Consider the following 23,712-nt stretch of genomic DNA (forward strand, 5'->3'; position numbering starts at 1 on the left):
TATAAGGTTATTATTTACATACAGTGGTACCTTGGGTTAAGTACTTAATTCGTTCCGGAGGTCCGTTCTTAACCTGAAACTGTTCTTAACCTGAAGCACCACTTTAGCTAATGGGGCCTCCTGCTGTGGCCGCGCCGCCGGAGCACGATTTCTGTTCTCATCCTGAAGCAAAGTTCTTAACCTGAGGTACTATTTCTGAGTTAGCGGAGTCTGTAACCTAAAGTGTATGTAACCTGAAGCGTATGTAACCCAAGGTACCATTGTATAAGGTTAATATTTTACTGATATTTATGAATAGCCCTTCATTGTTGGTGATAAACTATAGAAAATGTTTTAACCAGTGGTATCTTAGTATCTACTAAGGATATTTGCTATTTGGAAGTGACAGCTAAATAAACATTTGGGGCACAATATAGAGTGAACTTCTTTTGCACAAACCCCACAGAATGTTCTGCGCATGAGTTTTCTATAGAATCTAGTTAGCTACAATGGAAAAAGAATGTTGGTCTGGTGGGTCTTTGGACTGATTCAGCAGAATTGTTCTTATGTTCTTATGAATGGGCCTTCACAAAACCGTGCTATTAGTTGCATTAGTCCCATTATTTTTAGTGTGGATCGAACTTTGAGCAAAGATTTCCATGGGTTTGGAAAATACCCAGGCAGTAAATACTGAAAACCTATTGGAATTCCTTCTACTTATCTTCCATAATATTCAGCATTTGAGTTCTACATGCTGGAAAAAAAGAACTGTTCCATATTCAGCTTACATTTTAAACTGCCTGAAGCAAAAACAAAACTGAGGAAAGTAAATGTACTCTTGGCAGGCCAGCAGCCAATTTCATCCTACAGCTTTTTTGCCTTGTTTTTTCAAGAAATTGGGTGTGTGGGTGTGGGTGTGAGAGAGACAGAGAGAGAGAGTGGGTGATGTGTGGGTGGTATACAGTACATAGTTTTAAAATAGCTTGAATATTCTGGTTTCATTGTTTTGTGGGGGTGAATGCATGCACCTGTCTTTCTTTCCCTATCCATGAAGAGTTCAAAGCATCCAGCTGTAGCAGCATACACAGAAGGGGATGTGCATATGACATGAGAGATGATCTCATCCAACTGCAGCAAAAACAAAGAAGTGAATTGTGGCATGACTCCGCCTTTTAAAATGGTGCAAGCCTCTGCTACACCTGATGAAGTAGACCTTCCTCAGCCTGGTGTCCACCAGGTATTGTTGGACTAATGCTCTTGGGAATGGTTGGCCAACAACTTTTGGAGGGCACCAGGTTGGGGAAGACTAGAGTAGACTGTTCACAAAAGCTTATGTCATAATAAATTGATTGTAGACCTCTTTGCTTCATGTAAATTCAGAATGGCAGAATTTTCTCAGGACAATAACTGGAAGAAGCAGTCGGGAAAAGCTATGCCCATATTTCTCTTTATTTTGCAGGGGAAAAGTCTAAATATAAACATGTGTGTCTCATTTAGAGCCAATGAGAAGCACATATATTTTGTATTCAGGTTCTGGCATGCCGCATAGGAGCTGGTAACAGGAACTGGCAACAGGTGCAATTGTTGGACACAGGTTTTAATTTAAGTTGCATTTTTATAGTGTCACAAATCACTTCATGAAAAAGGCTTGTGTATTTTTATTACACCTTTTTGCATGTTCGTCATGTTGAAGCCTTTATGCACACATGTGTACATCGTTTTCCAAGCCCTAGGGCTAGTTGGCTTGTGTATGACCCTAATCTGAAAGGTCATTTATATCAAAATGTGTTGAAGGCAGAGTGCAAGAGGATAATTGTAACACAGACACACAACAAACACCCCTCTTGACTGCCTCATTGCTCCCTTGTTACTTCAGAGTAGAATACCATGTGACTACATTACTCAAGAGCCACTTGACACTTGCTGTGGAATAAAAAAGGTCACTTTAACATCACCTTGTAAATGTCCATTATTGTTAACTGGTTCTTATATATATAGCGTCATGTGTGTGGCACACCCCCCCCTCACAACACACACACACATCAGACCAATGACACTTGTGCACATTAAAATTAGCTAATTTTATGGAGCACGATCTTTTGTTCGCAAGATGCTACTTTTATCCAAGAATGATTGACATATAAAGGAAAAGTATAGGACCCAGTGAGATGACTTTAACTGCAAGGGGAGATTGCTCTCATCCACTTCCATGCAGTTTCATTTCTCCTCAGTACACCAGTCATAGAGTCACCCCAGCCACCATTATGTGGTTTCTCTCTTTTTCTTCTATCTTCAGCTTCTTCCTCCATGGCTCCTCACTCTGCCTCCTTAAAATGAACCAGATTAACCTTGCACACATAGTACACCAGAACCCCCAAGATCCATCTCACTGTATGATCTACCCCTCCGGCCTTAACAGTGAATGGCTGCTGAGATGGCAAAGCCCTGTGATGTCACTGGTTACAGGATTCTTCTGGACCTGATAACCTTCCTCTCCATTCTCTTGCAACTGATGAGGTCAGCCCTTGACTATGGAAGCTGACACTACAATAAATTAATCTCTCAGGTGCCAAAAGTCTCTCTATTTTTCTTAGTTCCTTAAAAAAAAAAATCAAATCCAAAGGGAAACAGCTTGTTATTAGTTGTTATTGGCCTTTATTGGCATAAGCGGAAACACCTTAGAACAGCACCTTTTGTTTTCATAGTTACAGATTCGTGCTATGCCCTTTACACCTTCAATTCCAGACTCAGATTTAAACATCCACTTTTTATAAGCTCATAACAGGAGCCAGCAGTAAAGTGGGTAGCAACTGAATGATACAGGATCCACAAATGTGCCTTCTACTGCAAAGAAAATGTGTGTTTGATTTTTAAAGCTCCATTTTGTGATGCAATCATTTTCCAGCCTTCCTTGACTGTACTGAAAAGGTTCCTACCGAGGGGCCAGCAGCATAGATTTTCACTTTAAATTACCCGTTGCTCTTGTTCTGTGCTGCCTTTGCCCTGTAGCATTGGTTGACATTTCATAGAGAGTGAACCCGCATAGGGCCAGAAAGTATATAATTATAAGAATCACCTTCTCTTGATTTTCCCATTACGTAGCAATCACAACAGAGGCAGGCTTTTTGTAGGTGCTTGCTGTGGAATGAAAAAGTTTTATTCTTTGTTGACCTGTGATTAAAATGTGGCATTTTGGTAAATAAATAGCAGATAGCTTTTGCATAATTCAGTTCTCAACTGGTGCTAAAAGAAGCTGGTAATGCAAGTCTTTGACCTGTATCACATAAGCAGCAGCATAGGTATAATGGAAACTATGTCCTAGGATGGTGTTACAAAATGAATGTTTCCAGAGTTAAATGTACAGAAGCAGATTCTTTTTAAGGAGTGTAACAAGATGATGGGCATCAGATTGCCCTGCATGTGAATGTTTGTTTTATCCTACACCATCTAAATGATTTATATTATAAAAATATTAAAGCACGAGGCAGGGCTAGATTAGGCTTTCTTGTCTTCCTCACCTGTCCCTTTTAATTTAAACTCCATGTCACATTTTAACCCATCTTGGTTGGGGTATGGGATGCCCAAGAATTGTGATATTTTGTGTTTGTCCTGGCTGTGGGCTAAACTCAAACAGGAAGTTTTGTGCAGGGAACCTCCATGATGTACTTAAGCTAGGAAATGGACCGTGTTACAGCTGGAGCCTGAAATGAGATGGCATAAGAAGTAGGGTGACAGCTCACCCACAAAGAATTCTACCTTTGAGAACTATCATATTCTGCAAGAGTTTGCTGCCTTTGTAATGGGTTCAAAATTGGGATTCCCAGGAAGGAAAACTTCCTGGAAGTTGCACAAGACAAGTCTCAGCATGAACTGGAAGACTTCTAGGGAACTGAAAACTAGCCTCTGTAGACCAGGGATGGAGAACTTTCCCCCTCCAGGTGTTGTTGGCATCCAACTCCCATCAGCCCCAACCAGCAAAGCCAACAATCAGAGATGATGGGAATTGCAGTTAAGCTGCATCCCGATCCCTGATGTAGACACAGTCACTTCAGAGCCCTAGAACCCTTTCTTGTTCAGACAAAACTCTGCTCTGCTTCTCCAGCTGCTTACCGCAAAGGACAAAACAGCATGTGGATCTATGGGATCCTAGTTATAGCTGCAGCAGGTCCTGATATCCCTTCCATGAATGAAAGAACCATCCAAAGCCACCAACAAATAGAGGCCAAAGTGTAGAAGGATGGGGAATATTTCTGTTCAAGCTTAGCTTGCTTGGCACAATAGCCAGGACTGAAACAAGACACTTTTCTGATTTTGTATATAAACCTAAAGTGGAGATACTTGAGGAGTTTGATCTTTATGGATTCTGATGCAGATTAACCCCATCTGTTTCCCTTGGACTAATGTGAAGATTGGAACATGATGTTTGAGTTTTCAGACCAAAAAGTTGCAAAATGCATATTTGGAGATAAAATACATTTCAATATGTGTGCCTTTGAGTGAAGCATTTGTGTAAGTTTTTTTTTTAAATGAGATCAGTATGGAAATGAAACAGATTTATGAGTGAATTCATATGAAAGTCATATGAACCAGAGAGAGACTGATTTGTCTTGTCCTTAAAATAAAATGCGTTGCTGAGATTCTGTTGCCTTACCCCAATGAGGAATTTTGGGGCTAAACTACTATGAGTTCCTTGTAGGAAAGGTGGAATATACATTTAATAAGTACAAGTTGGTGAGGCACAATTTCCTGAAGTCACGGCACTTTTTTTGTCATTGTTAACTGTTGACACATTATGCACTTTGCTGCATTATTTGATCCCCATTGTATAGTTTTGAAAAATGAAAAAGCTACTTGCTCAGAAAAGTACTTTTTCTTCTTTTTGAGCAAGAAATTTTTACAAACACCTACCTCATAAAAGAGCAATTTATTCTTATCCCACAATTACTACTTGACCTGGATAGAGGTTTTTTCTAGCAGTGCCTAAGAATTTCCTGAAGGCATGTGATGTTGCATTGTTAAACCCAAACATGTCTCAGACTGGCCATGCCCTGGGTAGGAGAGTCCTAGGATCCACTGTGTAATTTGTTTGGAGCTTCCCCAGAGAAAGTGTCAGATATAAGTGTAACGAGCAAATAAATACATTTGTTGTTTAGTCGTTTAGTCGTGTCCGACTCTTCATGACCCCATGGACCAGAGCACGCCAGGCACTCCTGTCTTCAACTGCCTCCTGCAGTTTGGTCAAACTCATGCTGATAGCTTCGAGAACACTGTCCAACCATCTCGTCCTCTGTCGTCCCCTTCTCCTTGTGCCCTCCATCTTTCCCAACATCAGGGTCTTTTCCAGGGAGTCTTCTCTTCTCATGAGGTGGCCAAAGTATTGGAGCCTCATCTTCACGATCTGTCCTTCCAGTGAGCACTCAGGGCTGATTTCCTTCAGAATGGAGAGGTTTGATCTTCTTGCAGTCCATGGGACTCTCAAGAGTCTCCTCCAGCACCATCATTCATATCATTCATATCAATAAATACATACATATTTATAAATACATATCATTCTGCAAACAATTGTAATTGATATGTAATTAATACATATCATATCAATAAATACATATCATTCTGCAAACAAATAATCTGGGACATTAGTAATATTTTCATTCACTAGACATTGGAGATATTACTGTATGTTAATAGCATGATAGACTATGGTAATGATACGATTTATTTTATTGGTACATTTTTATGGAACTCTGAGATTTTGATGGTAATCTCTCACTTTTCTGTCATGACCTGTGGTTTTGACAGGAAGGCTGCCTTCAATGCAAATGCAAACAAGCCTCCACAAAAAAAGAAAAGAAAAAGATCATAAAAATTAATTCATCTCATTCTCAATTCTCATTTTAGGACCAGGGGCATATAGCCCAGAAACAAGCAGCTTGAGGTTGAAAACACCTTCCTATGTTGCAGTATACGTTTCCCAGGTGGAACGTTTTAAAGAAGCAAAAGATGACACTCCTGGACCCGGGACGTATGAGGTATGTTAATTGGGCCTTCGCAAGTAATCTTACATCAGAAACATGTAGGTACATAACAACCTGCTATGATGCTGTTGTAGTTGATACATTTAAATAGTGGGAAAGCAAAAGATTGGTGCTTTCAGTTGACAATAAGACAGAGAAATACAAACATGGCTTTGGTTCCTGGCTGCAGCATATGTAGGGGGCAGAATTCGATTTGATGGAACTGCCATAACTGTTTTGTGATTGACATAAACGGGACAGTTCATATGACTTAATCTGGTTTTGTGCAAGTTTTGAACAGGTAATCCATTTTATGGATTTATAGAATTCTCTGCACAAAGAAACTAGCTTGGCAAATTCAGCTTTTGTATGATGTCAGGTTCTTTTTCCAGAAGGCACTTACTCTTCTAGAGTTGAACTGTGATGACTGAAGTGTCATCTTCTGAGCCCTGAAGTTGTATGGTTTTTGCTTTGAGTGTGTTTGGTTTGATGGCTGTTAGCAATGAATTGCTGTATTGTATATGGCAGGCATGGGGAACCTGTGGTCCTCCAGATATTGTTAGACTGCAACTCCCAGCCATCCTGGCCACTGGTCAGGGAAGATGGGACTTGTAGTTCAACAACCTCTGTAGGGCCATGGGTTTCCCATTCAAGGTATACAGTATCATTTGGGGGGTGGGGTTAGGCCATTTTGTGGACTTTGACCAAGAAGCAGGATAGACATCTAAGTAATAAATAATAGTTTTATTTAAAATTAAGGCAGACATAGCAGCCTTTGCACCAGAGAGGGAACTGTGTAGCCAAATTTATAACTACAACATAAGAAAATGCAGAAAATCTTGAGCTTTGAGGCGGTGAACTGAAATCTCACTGCCCCGTGACTTGACAAACAATTCATACAACCTAAAGCACATGTGCAAATTGCAAGGTGTTGACTTTTCTACCTCACCTGCTGCCTGTCATTTGAATCTGCACACATATGCATTAGTCGGCTGCACTTGAAATGGCTTTTTATTGGGGCTTGTCATCCTTAGATTGCCCTTTTCCAAAATCTGCAAATATAAGAATATAATGAAATGTCCCTGAGGGTTCATTTTTCTTTTAGTTCATGAATTTCACCTGCATAATTGAAACACATACATATGAAGCAAGTTGTTCTTGCCCAGTGCTCTCTTTTCTGACTACAGCAGCTTTCCTACTTCTCAGTCAGGGAAAGATCATCCCCAGCCCTGTTGTCTGATATCCTTTAATTAGAGACACATAAAACTAAATTGGGGACCTTCTGTATGCAAAGCTCATGATATCCCACCTGAGTAGTGTCTCCTCCCTGTTGAGGATTAGTGATCAATTAATAATCTAAATAAAGACCACCTCTAACAGCTCAGGCAGGGAGGTTGTTGGGCCATGGAGAGGGCAGCACAAGATCCTTGTTCTGTCTCTCTGGCTCAACACCAGATAGAATCCTTCACACAAATCCCTAAACATATCTATGAGTGAGAGCAAACTGACCCTTCCTTGGTGTTGTAGCACTGCTCACTTTGGCAGCACATATACTAAAATTGGAACGATACAGAGATTAGCATGGTTCCTAGAGCCCAGGCAGACTCAGCTAGGTTATGTTTGGCCCACATAGCTCACCTGCAATCAAATTGTGAATCAGAGATATTTGATTGTGATGGGTGCATTACCTGAAACCTGGGCTGGTGAGCTAAGTGAACCAAACTTAACACACTTGAGTCTGCTCGGGTACTTGGTGCAGGAAGATCTCTAGAGCACAAAATTTTTCATAGGGATTATGAAATTTATTAATTTTTTTCTATTTCACAACTGAATCTTAAGCTCACTTCATATCTAAAGGGCACATTATCAGGACTGTCATCCAAAAAGAGTGTGCAACAAGGCTAAGGAATCCTCTTCTCAGAGCGGCTAAACTCCTTTTATCATCTCAAAACACAAAAGGACCTTAATGTGCTAGTGGCTGTAGAAAAAATGAGAAAAACAGTGTGTGCACAGAAATGCTTTTTTCTTTTTTTGTGCCCTGGTTCAGGTCTGTATGCTGTACTATGTAAAACATATTTCTAGAATGGGAACAAAGCTGCCTTTTAGACTAAGCACTTAACAAAATTGTATTGTACAATCTATTGTACACCGTGCTTCTGGTTTGCTCTCTCCCTGTCAAGTCTACAGGGCTAGATTGCAGATGATCTCTTGGAGGTAGGTCAAGACTGTCAAGTTCCAGCAGGGTTTGGGAAGATAACACTGATTGGCTCATTTTTTTCTGACTGTGAATGCAGGCTAGCAGAAGTTTTTCCACTATATAGCTTTCTGTTTCAATTATATTTTGCATGCTTTCATCATTACAGCCTACACTAGGCCAAATATAGGTTAACAATTCATTTTCAGAAGGCAGAAAAAGTGTATTTATGTGTTCTGTTGTTCAGAAAATGTTTTTTTTGGGTTTAAATGGTTTTCGATTTTGAGACTTTATTGTTGCTGCCGTGAGCTACCTTGAGGGCCCCTTGTGGATGGAATGGCGTTCCCAGCCCCCCCCCCTCTGTGTGTGTGTGTGTGTGTGAGAGAGAGAGAGAGAGAGATTGCCAAGCGTGTAAAGCTGAATGTGTACAAGTTAAATGTGTGTAAGTCTACTGTGCACAAAATTACAGTTATTCATGTGATACTATATACAAAGGCTGTGCACTCACTCCTGGGATATCCATGAAGTTTTAGGCTTGTAAAAATGCCTGTTCTTTTATCTTTCAAATTCAACTATGGAGGAAGTCATTTCCAACGCTCAGGTAGCAAGAAGCAGCCAAGTCAACCGCTGACTGCTGTTCATTCACCAAATTAACAGGACAACCTTGCCTTCTGAATTAGCAAACTGCATGCCTGGATAAAAGTTTTCTTGAATGAATTGTGCCAGAATTTTATCATGTATGGTGGTGGGAACTGCCAGTGGTGGTAACTGAGTGAGCCCTTGGGGTTGTGGTGGACAGGAATGTTGACCCAGTGTCTGGCAGTTGTGAGGAGGATAAGTTCCATGCTGGAGATCATTGGAAAAGGGGATTGAAGAATAAAATTGCCAATATTGTGATGCCTTTATACAAATCAATGGCGTGAACACATGGAATACAGTATACAGTTCTGGTTGCCTCGCCTCTAAAGGATATTGTGGAACAGGAAATTATTCAGAAAAAAAGGTAGCAAAAATGATCAAGGGGCTGGAACAACTCTCTTGTGTGGAAAGGTTACAGCATTTAAACTTTTTCATTTCGGTGAAGGGCAACTAAAGGAGAAGGGTATTATAGAGGTGCATAAGGTTATTGTGACTGGTGTAGAGACAGTGGATTCCCTTAGAGAAACAATTAGACATACCTTTTAAAATGCACTTGTACAAAACACATTTCCTTACCTTGTACCTTATATAAGCACCAAAACTTCAGTATCGTTTCATTATGTCTGATATCTTGAAAATGCATTCCTAAGAGAACTTCAATTTTGCTAGCTTTTATGTTCACAAAAGTGGCTCTTACCAGCTCTTGTGCTCATTGCAATATACAGCGGATGGTATGGGCATTGTACTGCATATAATACCTCTTTGTGAAAAAGTTTTTGGTACAGTACTGTGTACTGTTAGTAGAGTTGAGGAAGGTCTTGATATTGCTGCAGTTTGAACAGGCAATGCAATTCCCACACAAGAACTGGCTTCCACTTTTCCCCATCTACAGTACTGCCAGGGCATTGTGATTTCCCCCTCGAAATATCTTTCAAAGCTTGTTGATATTTACATGCAAATATGGGACCATTCTTGCCTCTGGGAATATTTTCTAACAAATACCAATGCTTGTAAATGATACCCTTCACTTGACTGGTGTTCGCATCAAATGTTAGCAAGGTTTGTATTGTTAGGAGCAGTAAATTGTTTTGTGTATGATTGTATTTTAAAAGTTATGTCTGCTTGTTGCATTAAGGGAATAAAGCCTTAGGTGATAAGTCCTGACATGAATTGTTGCCTTTTAAAACCCCTTAGAATTGCTTGTTTTAAATAAATACTTATATGTTTGCATGTGGTAGCAAAACACTTTGTAGGTTTTTCCTGCCTCTCCTGTTATATTGTTTCCGCAGATTTCTTGGGCCAGGGATTGTTTCTCACTCTCTGTATCATATGGATACTTCATATGGCTTAGTCAATACAGTGGTACCTCGGGTTACAGACGCTTCAGGTTACATACGCTTCAGGTTACAGACTCTGCTAACCCAGAAATATTACCTCAGGTTAAGAACTTTGCTTCAGGATGAGAACAGAAATCGTGCTCCGGCGGCATGGCAGCAGCGGGAGGCCCCATTAGCTAAAGTGGTGCTTCAGGTTAAGAACAGTTTCAGGTTAAGAACGGACCTCCGGAATGAATTAAATACTTAACCCAAGGTACCACTGTAATGGGAAGGGGTGGCTTGCCCCAGTGGAGCTGAGTAGCATTCATTTTTGGCGCCCGTTCCTAACTTGGCTACAGGAGGGAAGGCTTTTTCATCTTCTTTGCCCTGTTGTTGTTGCTGCTGCTGCTGCTGCTGTTGTTCAGTCATTAGTTGCAGTTAGTTTTCAGGCTTTCAGGGGGTCAGTGCACACCATGGGAAGATTCGGTATGGTTTGGAGGGAAGGATGGATTTTGGAACACAGGCAATTGCCCTATTTTGAGTCATACTATTAGTCTATCTAGTTCAATATTGTCTACACTGACTGGCAGTGACTCTCTAGGGTTTGGGGCAGGGGTCTATCCCAGTCTCACCTGGAAATGCCTGGGTTTGAACCTGAGACCTTTGGCATGTAAAGCAGATTCTCCTCTACTGAGTTATGGTCCTTTTCCAAGGGGGAAAAGACAATTTCAGGTACTCTGAAGTGATGGGATGGTGGCTCAGTCAAACCAATTAGTACAGTGGTACCTCGGGCTAAGAACTTAATTCATTCTGGAGGTCCGTTCATAACATGAATCTGTTCTTAACTTTAGTTACCACTTTAGCTAATGGGGCCTCCTGCTGCCACCGCACCGCAGCCGCGCGATTTCTGTTCTCATCCTGAAGCAAAGTTCTTAACCAGAGGTACTATTTCTGGGTTAGCGGAGTCTGTAACCGGAAGCATCTGTAACCCCAGATACCACTGTATAGCAGTGTCCTCATTGCCCTAGGGCCCGCCTTTAAAGTGTGTTGGCAGAGCTGGGCTGGGTTGCTTGTACAAAGTGAGTAGCAAGAGACAGTGTTTCCTAGTTCTTATCTTGGCAGCATCTGTACGAGACAACATAGACAGCACAGTTAAGAATGTTGGAAACCCACTATGCAAATTAATACAGTGGTAGCCCATACTTGCACTCATTTATGGTGGAGGGACAAGCGAGAGAAAAATATTTTAAATAAATAAATATTCTGCATTTAATAGTCAGATGTCCATATTCATAAGCATGGAAAACATGTCTCGTAAGCATACATGCACACGTACACACACACACACACACACACACACATGGTTGTAGAAAATAATCCTTTCCCTTTTGATGTGATATTTCAATTATAGCACTGCTTGTGAGAAACCCAGTGGCATAATACATACTTTATTTTACTAAATATATTCAGATATGTTAACACAGGCAGCAGCGGTCAATTTATATACAGTGCATGCAAATTAATCCATCATTTTGAAACAATTTCTACCTGTTAGCCAACTTTATGACATTTCTGTCATGCTGAATGATAGGCACTTCTTTAATTTGACAGTGGGAAAGTTGGTGGTATGTCAAATCTTTTTTAGTATTCAAGAAGATCTACATGAAAGCTTTACAATGCAAAATTTCCTTTTATTTTTCAGATGTAGAACATTTTGCTGTCTTTAGAAAATGTATTATTAAACTGATCTTTGGCCTAGTGTAGGCAGTAATATGAGAGCTTTCAAAATATGATTCAAAATAGAACAGACACATTGAGAAATATTTCTGCTAGACTGTTCAGTGTTGCTTAGTAACTTATTATGAACAGTATATTTATTTTAATTTTTATTTCTCTGACACAACAGTTGTGCCTGGCACTCACAGCTTAAAATGGTGCATAAGTAGTCCATGTCTCAATAAACTTACAGTGTAATCGTCTAATGTTGCTACTTTGTTAGACATTATTATGCATCATACATAATATTTATTTAAAGGTTCTTCCTTACACTGTAAGCCTAGTACATACAAGAACTTAAGATAGGGATGTGGAATCGGGTTACATATGCTTCAGGTTACATACGCTTCAGGTTACAGACTCCGCTAACCCAGAAATAGTACGTCAGGTTAAGAACTTTGCTTCAGGATGAGAACAGAAATCGTGCTCTGGCGGCACGGCAGCAGCAGGAGGCCCCATTAGCTAAAGTGGTGCTTCAGGTTAAGAACAGTTTCAGGTTAAGAACGGACCTCCGGAACAAATTAAGTACTTAACATTAGGTACCACTGCAATTGCAGCTTGCAGCATATATTGAAACATAATAAAACATCAAACATTAAGAACTTCCCAATACAGGGCTGCCTTCAGATGTCTTCTAAAAGTTATGTAATTCTTTATCTCCTTGACATCTGAAGGGAGGGTGTTCTACAGGGAGGGTGCCACTACCAAGAAGGCCCTCTGCCTGGTTCCCTGTAACTTCGCATTTCGCAGTGAGGGAGCCACCAGAAGACCCTCGAGGGAGTACCTCAGTGTCTGGGATGAACAATGGGGGTGGAGACACTCCTTCAGGTATACTGGGCCGAGGCCGTTTAGGGCTTTAAAAGTCAGCACCAATACTTTGAATTGTGTTTGGAAACACACTGGGAGCCAGGCATTTCCCCAGGCATTTGGGCAATAACACTGTTCTGATTTGGGGGCTGATTTAGGTGTTTATCTTCTTCTTGGGTGTGGTAGGGTATTCTTGTTTTATACGGTAATTGGCTGTTGTGGGTGAACACTTTTAGTGTGTATCATTGCTTTGATGGAGACATTAACTATGTAATGTATTGTATATTACCTTTGTTGTAAGGCACTTTGAGACTTACTTGGTTGTGGAATGTGACAACCTAATTAATTCATTTATCCTTAGGGCTTTCATAAGTTTCTGGAAATCAGATGAATTTTGAATAATTTGATTCATATTTTCCTGCCTTGAACCTGAGGCGTTTAAAATCAGTTACTACTAATAATAGTAATGACTGCTTGCTTCAGCTGCTAAATAATAATAATAATAATAATAATAATAATAATAATAATAATAATAATAATACAGTGGTACCTCGGGTTACATACGCTTCAGGTTACAGACTCTGCTAACCTAGAAATAGTGCTTCAGGTTAAGAACTTTGCTTCAGGATGAGAACAGAAATCGTGCTCCAGCGGCGCGGCAGCAGTAGGAGGCCCCATTAGCTAAAGTGGTGCTTCAGGTTAAGAACAGTTTCAGGTTAAGTACAGACCTCTGGAACGAATTAAATACTTAACCTGAGGTACCACTGTAATAATAATTTATTATTTATACCCCGCCCATCTGGCTGGGCTTCCCCAGCCACACAGAAATATTTGGTGCCACTAGGCTTTGAGAACTGGCTGATGATTTTAGAACTGTTTTATTTTCTTGGACAAGGTTAAGACCCTTCAAGGTATTAAAATTGTAATAATAGAAACAGGGCATTATGATTACCATGGTTTGATGCTGCGTGTTTCAGTGAACTTGGGCTCCTCAGAAATTTAACAGGGGTTCCTCGGTGAAGAGATTAGTAGTGGGAGGGCACTGTTCCCTGAAATACAGCTTCTAGCCATTGTTAATATTCCACAATGTGCAGTCACAGTGAGGTGTCTTCTAGCTCTTTCTCTCTCTCAGGGCAACATTGAGGCCCAAAAGGCTGATTTGGGTACACATGAGCTGAATAAGTATCTTTCCCTGAATGCGCGTCAAATCCTTTGAGACTTGGACCAGAATACAAAGTTTCCTCAGCAGGTGAGTCAATGTAGAAGACTGCAAGTCAAAATATACTGTTATACTGGAACATGCAGAGCTCTCTGTAGCATCCAAACTGCATATGTTGGTGAGATGTTAGCTTCTGCTTTCCTGTGAGAGTAAATTATTCATTTGGTTCCAGCACACAACCCTAATAGCATTCTTCAGCTGGCTGCGGTATGCCAAAACGTTATGGATTCAAATTAATTGCAATTGGAGCTTTGAAAATAAGCCCATCATGATGCTGTAAGGGCCGAAACGATGAGTTAGTGAAATGTTGTTGAAGCACTGGAAGAAAGAGCAGCTGAGGCTCCAAATCTCTACTGCCATGTGTTGCAGCCACCACTCCAGCTTAATGCTTAGAAGATGACTTTATTATACAAATAAAGAATCTGACCACCTCCACACAGCATGAATCAAAAAGCTATGCTTCTACAGTGAACAGCTGTGCTATTGGCCAGGAGCCTCTGTGTTTAGATCTACATCAGCTGCTTCTCGTCTTGGCATGGGTATGTGTGCGCAGAGCTTTGCAAGGAGAATGAAGGATGGCATCTCTGTGGCCGTGGCTTTCTTAACATACTTTGGGTTCTCTTAAATGTTGTGATTCAAATATGGAGGCTATCATTTGCAAGATATATTGTTTATAGAGATGTGCTACAAAAGGATCATTTGCACTGTCTGTAAAAGGGAGCAGTTTTTGTCTAGGCAACAATCTAGCATGTTGAAGAGTTTTTGGAAGACATTAGAAGGACTCTTGAGAGCATAGCATATTATATAAATCCTGTTGTTTGGTTGGACTGCCATCAATTCCTCCCTCTACATAATAATATTGTGCATACTCGGAGGGACTAAAAGTATCGTGTAGTTTCTTGAGTGTATGATACTCTTGTTGGAGTAAGAATGTCAAACATTTAGTTCAATTTCCAGATTTGTTTTAGATAATGTGCATGAGCATTAAATAGTTGCTCTGGCGATAGATGCAGACGCAAACAATATTCTCTTCAAGCTATATTACATCCTAGGAGAACAGTTTGCCAAAACTTGTTTTTGGATACACTTTTGCTGGCACAATTCTCTGAAGTTCTGTTGTGAATTTCAGAGTGCTAGCATAGTTGGACTATTTCCTCTTCAGTTCACGGTAATGTTATCATCTCTGCATCTGTGTGCCACCCACAGAAAATGACTGATACTTCTGAAAGCAGCTTAATAATTGGAATATTACTCTATTGAAAGTCAGCAAAGTTTCTTTACCACTACATTTTGTTTCTCTTGAAGGCTCAGCACCCTCACTCTCCTTGCTTGCCCTTGGAGCCTGGAATGGATGAGGGTTGTTTGGCATTTCTTATCTTGAAAGGGTGAAAAGCTGAAGTGAAGGAGCGGTTGAGCACTTCCTGAGGGAAGATTATGCAATAGAGGTGATGGATGCTTTGGGGAGGCCAAATGAGTGGTCATTTATGTTGCTAATCAGCTTGGACCTCCCTTACCATGATACAAAGAGAGAGAGAGATGCCTCAGGTGATGAAGACTAAGGAGTGAAGAACAGACAGAGCTGTGTGCCATGCATCCTGTGCTGTACCCTCTAAGGTAGTTTGTTGCATTTGAGTGCAGCGAATCTCCACTATTGAAGTAAGATTCAATACTGTTTAGGCATGTATCCAGTTTAGGCATGGAATGGGGTGTGTGTGTACCATCTTGTCTTTCACCAGTGGTGGTTAGTGTGCACTGGATCTGGCGGTGCAGCTGGGGGCGGAGGTCACCAGGCTCGGGCCCCATTTGTTATGGTTTTCTACCTATTCTCCTCCTCTTGCAAAGATGTCATGGACTCTTAGCAATATACTGGTACCATTACTTACATTTTAAAAAGTTAAAGGTAAAGGACCCCTGACAGTTAAGTCCAGTCGCAGACGACTTTGGGGTTGCAGCACTCATCTCACTTTACAGGCTGAGGGAGCTGGCGTTTGTCCGCAGACAGTTTTTCCGGGTCATGTAGCCAGCATGACTAAGCCACTTCTGGCAAAACTGGAACAGAAGAAGAAGAAGAGTTTGGATTTGATATCCTGCTTTATCACTACCTGAAGGAGTCTCAAAGTGGCTAACAATCTCCTTTCCCTTCCTCCCCCACAACAAACACTTTGTGAGGTGAGTGGGGCTGAGAGACTTCAAAGAAGTGTGACTAGCCCAAGGTCACCCAGCAGCTGCACGTGGAGGAGTGGAGACGCGAACCTGGTTCACCAGATTATGAGTCTACCGCTCTTAACCACTACACCACACTGGTTCACGGAACAGCTCACGGAAACGCCATTTACCTTTCTGCTGGAGTGATACCTATTTATCTACTTGCATTTTTTGGCGTGCTTTTGAACTGCTAGGCTGGCAGGAGCTGGGACCGAGCAACAGGAGCTCATCCCGTCATGGGGATTCGAACCTCCGACCTTCTGATCAGCAAGCCCAAGAGGCTCAGTAGTTTAGACCACAGCGCCACCCGCGTCCCTTACATTACTTACCATCAAACTGAGATCAACCCTGTGAGGATGGTTAGGCTGACACTCCCCCTTCTAGAATTTGTCTCCTCTCTTCAGCCCCTGCCCCATGCATGGGTGAAGAGTGGCATTACTAGCCATTTGTGATTAGCTGTGCTGTTCACAGTTATGATTGGGCAACAGAGGGGATGGACAGAAAACACTCCAGGGAATTTCTGAATGATAGGAAATGTATGGTTATTATTCAGGAAGGGACAACGCAAAATTCCTGGGCTACAGCTTTGGATTTTCAGGTGCAGGAAAAATACTTGGGTGAGGGGACCTGCATTACCTTGCGCTAGGGACTAGTTTTGCCATCACCTCACTACTGTGTTTGGGAAGGCAAAACTCGAGGTTTCCCAGAGTACAATGGTACCTCCATCTTGTTTCCCAATAGTTCAAAATTAGAGAACATGCCGCTGCTCCTTCAAATATGAAGGAGTGCCAACAGAACAAAAAGGATCTGTTTTATGATACTGATGTTCTTATAATGTTGTTAAGGCTCATTGAATGCCAAATTCAATGAGCCTTAACAAAGTCACTATGAAAAATTTAAAAAGCCAAGTAAATAAATACACACAATATGAATGTGGTGTTCTTGTTTGCATCCTCTGTTGCCCCTGTAGCAGATGACTGCATTAGTCCCACAATGTGGACATTTCTGGTTTCCGGTGTGTTGGCATTCTATATTAACAAATCTAACTCTACCGCTTGCAGATCATATACATCTTGCCCCCCTTCCCCATTATCCAATAAAGGAGGTCTAAATTTTATTTCTAAAATATGATGATTATATATCATTAATTTGTGTTCTCACTGGTTAGATAACAAATCCAGGTTAGCTGGCTAATGAGAAATGCCAGTAACAAATATTAAAATTAAACTGTAACACCCAAGTGAGAAAAATTGACCATGTTACAAATAAATCCAACCATCTTTTGTAATTTTTCATGATTAAATTGGTCTATTAGCCATAAATCATTCTGCATCATCTGCTAAGAAAATGGTAGAGTTATTAAAAGATAGTAAGTGCTTTGTCATTCTATTGAACAGTTTAGTGCATTAACTATTTTTAGGCCTCATTAAAATCATTTTAGTTGGGATTCAGTCTTAAATTGTAAAATGCATTTGCTGGGCCATGGCTTTATACAAAGACTTTAAATTGTTCAAGTGTTAGTTGTTTGTTCCAGAGAAAGAGAAACTTTGCAGGTCCTTCATAGAGGCATAATGTCAGATTCCATATTCATAGTTTACCAGCGTGATATTAGGCATTTATTTTATTACTGTACTTCATTCTATCCAGACTGCTTATTAAGTATCGTCTGCTAGTACTCTGAATATGAGTGAATAGTTGACAATAAAATATAGGAGCTTCGACTATCCAGCACTATAATCAGTCCATTTGTCTGCTAATGTTATCAGACCACATATGAAGATATTTATGCGCTGCCTACCATGTTATAAATGGTCAGAAACATTTTGACTTTAGAAATAGTGGTTGATTTTCCCCAAATGTCAGTTTCTCTTGGCTATGCAAGAACTTCTGATGGTGTTGTGATTGATGAGAAAAGTTGCCATAGCTTCAGGCCAGGAACTGCAAATCCAGCCAGATCATCTGGTTCCAGGCCAGCTGCCACTGAAAGCAGCAACACAAGTTGTTTCACAAGCTGGGCTGTGTAGGATTGTCTGGGTATTCTTTTGTGGAACCTGATCACACCACAGCCACTCAGGGGAGTGTTGGGTTGGGCTCTAAATCTCCAATTCCAAACACATCTATTTGGATCTATAACTTTTTTGGAGTGTGTGTGTGGAAACTTTTGACTGTAACCTGAACTCTGATTCTAAACCTATTAGTTAGAAACACAGGAAAGTTATGCATGACTTGTTCTTGTTTCTTGGTTAGGGTCCTATTTATAAAAGCAACATATAGTTAGTTTGTTGTTTCTGATGGAACACTATATAAACCAGCAGAACTGACTTCAGATTTTTGTGGACCACTGCCAGCAGGATTAACCCCTTGTAGTCCCCCACACTGTGAGTCCTGTTCCCTGCCAGCACCACAAAGGTAGATGGTGCTAGTGGAAGGCTAGGGTTGGGTGGGGGGATTTATTCTGTTCACATTTAAAGGCAAATCACATAACGAGCACTTATCTATATTCCGTGATGCAGTTCTGCAACTAAATAGTGTTTACAAAAATGAATAAAAATGGATATACTAGTGGAAATAAAAAAAACATTTCATCAGGGAAAGTTGCTTGTGAAAAAGTGTACATTGCTCAAAACTGCATACAAAAATGTGTTTATTAGGAGAAATTTGCACCAATACACTGATGAATTGTCATAGGCGTTTTTTGTTTAAAAATAATCGGCCAATTGCTGCAGAAATGTGGAAAACTGAACTTGAGGTTTGAAAAATTAAAATGAGAGAACCACAATTGTCAGATTCTCCCATCCCTAGTGGGAGCCAAGAGAAAAACTTCCTAGTGCAACATGCAGGAAGAATTAGAAGATGGCTTCGGGGGTGCGCTGGCGGGGGGAATCTTCCATTTCCTGGTTGGCTGCATCATATAGCCAGACATCTCTGTGTATAAGAGTAGTGTGGTAGCATTATGCCTCCATGCTGCTGGATGCACCCCACATTACTGGGTCTAAAAGGAATGCAAATATATATCTCTAGCACATTGTCATTTGGGACAATAAACATTCCATAGACGTTCAAAGACTTTCAGGGATATCTGCTATTTCCTAATAGGAGGGGTGTCTGGAGGCAGAGGACAAAACTGATTCTCTTGAGTGCAGATTATTCTGCTGGTATCAGGCAGTTTTCCTGTTAGAAAACGGGGGATGCCTCAGCAGATGCTCAACCAAACCAAACTCTGATTTCAGGCCTGACAACAAGGTGTCCTTTAAAAACCTGTATCTGTTTCTGCTTATGGATGACAAGGGAAACTTTGCTGTTGCTGTCTTGTTCTAGTATGTTTATACTTTACTTGTTCTTGGAGGTGTATCTGGGGTATTTTGCATCCTTGGAAGGAGCTGAATAGGCAGCCCCCCCCCAAAAAATCGATTTATAGCAGTAGCCACATTAGAAATTACTACATTTTATGCAATTGAAGTACTTGCATCTGGAGTGAGGGTGAGGTGAGGAGGAAGGGTACAAATTTTGCACAGCTTACTTTCTTGGTGCAAGAAGAATGGGAAGCTTTTCCCATGTTTGATTTTACTGCAAAAGCACATTGCCACACGCATATAAGCCACACACTCTGGTCGGATTCACCAATCCTTAGGTGTGCCTCTGCTTGTTCTTATTTTCTGTATTATGCTAATGCTTTAAGAATGGAAGGGAAACCATTAACTTTCCTGGACTGTTTGCCTATATTGAGCAAATAACACTGTACCAAGTTGCTAAATTAACTGCTTAACCCAAGCTGCCCTCTTAAGTCACATCTTCACAAATCCCATTTTAGTTTTAAATGGACCCTGTAGGAACGAAAACACAGACAGACACAAATACGTGACTTAATTAAAACCCATCTTTCGCCACTCACAAATACCATTAAATTAGCACTAAACAGATGGGGCCAATCATTATTATCATTATGTGGGAAATGCTCTCATGGAAATCAGGGTTCTCCCCTGTCTCATCTACATTTGTGATATCCTGTGCCTGTAGAGATCTCTTGAGCTAAGCTTTTTAATATCTAGCACATGAAATCAAAAGTTTATGGTGTTAAAGCACAATAGCAAAACAAAACATCCACTAATGCTTTGAGCAGCCAAAACTTCAGGAAGCCTGCATTTTCCATACTGTCACACATTTAACTGATCTTTCTTTGTGTTACAAGAGATCATGTCTCAGATGCACAAGACAAATTGGCTGGAGTGTTTGAAGGCGTTTCAGATGGAAGGGCCATTACAGTGGTACCTCAGGTTAAGTACTTAATTCATTCCGGAGGTCCGTTCTTAACCTGAAACTGTTCTTAACCTGAAGCACCACTTTAGCTAATGGGGCCTCCTGCCGCCACGCCGCCACCACACAATTTATGTTCTCATTCTGAAGGAAAGTTCTTAACTCGAGGTACTATTTCTGGGCTAGCAGAGTCTGTAACCTGAAGTGTCTGTAACCCAAGGTACCACTGTATATCTAATCAGGTGTGGTAGTCTCCTGTGCTCTCTGATTAGCTAAAAACCAATCCTTATTGTTCAAAATAAGGAAAACTAGTCAAGCAACTCCTTGGCATCTTTTTGTGTTCCAATTATGTTATGCTTATATTTGCATGTCACACCGTTCCCTAACAATGCCAGTGCATTGAGAGCAGCAGTCAAGATGCTGTGGAAATAAATGGGAAATTGACTGACCTTCCTGTGGCTATTAACCTTTGATGCCCTTTTACTGGCCTCATGGTGAGACCTTTCCCTTACTGAAGGAATGGTGTTTATTTCTGCTGTCTTTCCATCTTGTACTTTTCCCTTTTGTCCCATAATCATACAAAATATTGAAACAGGGGGGGGGGGGGACACTAGCGAGAGAGACCAAAAGGTTATCACTTAGGCTTAGCTGCTTTCTGACATATTAACCTGACCTGTACCCTGCACAGATTAAAATATCTAAGACCCTAAGTGATGTCTCCACACATCCTTCTAAATAAGAGCCATGCTATGTAAATTCAAGACACAATAACCTATTGGACGTTGTGCCTAATCTAGGTGCTCCCTGAATTGTTAACAACATTGCAACTAGTAGAGTACTTTGTTTCCTGTCTCTCTCTCCACTCCCCCCCCCCCCAATTTCCAATACAGTGGTACCTCGGGTTAAGTACTTAATTCATTCTGGAGGTCCGTTCTTAACCTGAAACTGTTCTTAACCTGAAGCACCACTTTAGCTAATGGGGCCTCCTGCTGCTGCTGTGCTGCCGGAGCACGATTTCTGTTCTCATCCTGAAGCAAAGTTCTTAACCCGAGGTACTATTTCTGGGTTAGCGGAGTCTGTAACCTGAAGCGTATGTAACCTTAAGCATATGTAACCCGAGGTACCACTGTATTTCAGTGTTACAGTAATAGTTATATCACAGTTATAATTATTATATTGATTTATATTAGTTTATTGCATGTATATAGCAACAACACATATATATGCATAATAAAATAACCCACCCTAAACCAGAAGCTGGTGCTTCAACAATATATACAAAATGTATTGTGCATGTCACCAAATAAACATAATGTTACATAATGTTATGTTAAATGTTAGGAGTAATAATACCTTAGAACACCTTGAATTTTTGCCTGGATCCACAGATGTGTTGCATGAGCAGAAAGGTACTTTTGCTTGGTGGGGCAGCCCTCACTGAATGCTCCTAAAATCCCTGTCCTGCTGCAGCATTTAGTGCCTCATCACCCAGAGTTCCAGAGGGTACTTTGACACTATGGAGTACCTTTTTATGGGGTTATACTGGTAGAGAGGAGTATGGCAGGTCCCATTGTGCAAATTCATCTATCTCAGGTTTGAGCCCATTAGGTTGAATCTTCAGAGTACACTGAATATACTGAATATACAGAGATACTGAATATGTTATTCCGAATGTATACAAATCTCAGTAATCCCTTTTTGAAGTTTCAAATTGTTCATTATGATTGTGTGCATAGTTTCAAACATTATCTTATTTTAATAAAAATCTATTTATTCAACTTTTCCATTTTCTAACATGTAAAGCATAAACACGAATTTTCTGTATCATTGATTTGAGTTAAACTGATTTCGCAAGAGGTGATTATTTCCCTGCCTTTTAATCCCATGTCTGTGCCTTGGTACCTCACCACCAATCTCCATAATGTTTTTTTTAATGCTTTGTAAATATATTGCCCACTATTTTCTGCTATGAAAGTCACAGCACTGAAAAAATAAAGCCTGTGGGCTATATCCGCCTATGGTAAAGATAGCTATTAGAAAATATTTACAACCAGCACCCATGCATCTGGAATTGGGGAATGATTTTTGAGGTAGGCTCGATTCCTTCATGTGGAAATTAAGTACTTGTATGGATATGTTTGTTGTATTTATTTCAACCATAGTATTTTAGGTACCTAATAAATAATTAACACAGTATGAAATCTCATAAAATAATCATGGTGGCAAACACATCATCAGTCAGGGCCAAACCAACAATGCTTTGGTGTGTATGGGGTGTTAGGGGAGGGACAATACCTCTGACATTGCATTCCTTCTGGGGTGGTTTGTCCACCTTTGGTTCCCTCAGCAGCGGAGGAAGCTGCTCGGGCACCTGGCCCAGGGGCAGAGAAAGCAGCCCATAGGGGCGGGGCACACCGCAGGGCCTCTGGAGTCTGCATGCCCTCTCCCACTCAGCCGCCCTACAGATGGGTGGAGGCAGCGGGCGCACCGTTTGGGCAGTGCGGAGCCTGCGCACGCCCAAACCACTGTGTCTCTCCCAGGAGAGACACGTGGCTCAGGCAAAATGCCCAGCATTTTGTCACCCCATCAGTGGTGACACCTGGGGCGGACCACACCTACTGCACCCCCTTCCTCCACCCCTGCCCCTCCACTTAGCTCTCACCAGTGGCTCCTAAAAGCATGTGACAGCAGCCATATCCTGGTAAATGGCTTCAATTGGCTGGCTAAACCAGGTGAGACTAGTGATGACAACAACAACAGTGATGAAGTTCTGGAATGGGAGATGTTGCAATATAAACCCTCCCAATTGGAAATCCATGGTCCATTACAAGCTTAGACCAAATGAATCTTAAAGTTTGGCCTTGACTGTTGATGTGTTTGCTACCCTCAGCCAGTTCTCCCTGCCAATTGCTCCCTCTCAAAGAATTAGTGAAGGGCAATATTTTGGTAGACCATGTACTTTGCACAAATAAGACTTTAGGTTCAATTCCCAGCACCTCCAGGTAAGGCTGGGAAAGATGCCTGTTTGAAACCTGGAGAACCTTTGCCAGATGATGTAGATGCACCAGTGCTCTGTGTCGGTTAAGGTAGCTTCTGAAGCAAAACCACCTCAGTGATGGGTGTGTGGGAGCTACTAGCAGAAAATCCTCACTGGAGTCAGGAAATTAATAATAATAATAATAATAATAATAATAATAATAATAATAATTTATTATTTATACCCTGCCCACATCTGGCTGGGCTTCCCCAGTCACTCTGGGCAGCTTCCAACAAAATACTAAAATATCGTAATACATCAGACATTGAATG

General features: G+C 40.9%; 1 protein-coding gene across 1 annotated transcript in view; it reads left to right on the forward strand.

Annotated features, from left to right (window-relative positions):
• Positions 1 to 23,712, forward strand: part of STPG2 (sperm tail PG-rich repeat containing 2) — a 221,452-nt gene that overhangs the window by 116,402 nt on the left and 81,338 nt on the right. The window contains exon 12 of the mRNA XM_083756595.1: positions 5,878 to 6,008. Within this exon, the coding sequence (XP_083612721.1) occupies positions 5,878 to 6,008 (131 nt within the window). The remainder of the gene's footprint in view (positions 1 to 5,877; positions 6,009 to 23,712) is intronic.

The sequence above is a fragment of the Podarcis gaigeae genome (genome assembly GCF_964106915.1).
Source record: "Podarcis gaigeae genome assembly, chromosome: 9".
Lineage (NCBI taxonomy): Eukaryota > Metazoa > Chordata > Lepidosauria > Squamata > Lacertidae > Podarcis > Podarcis gaigeae.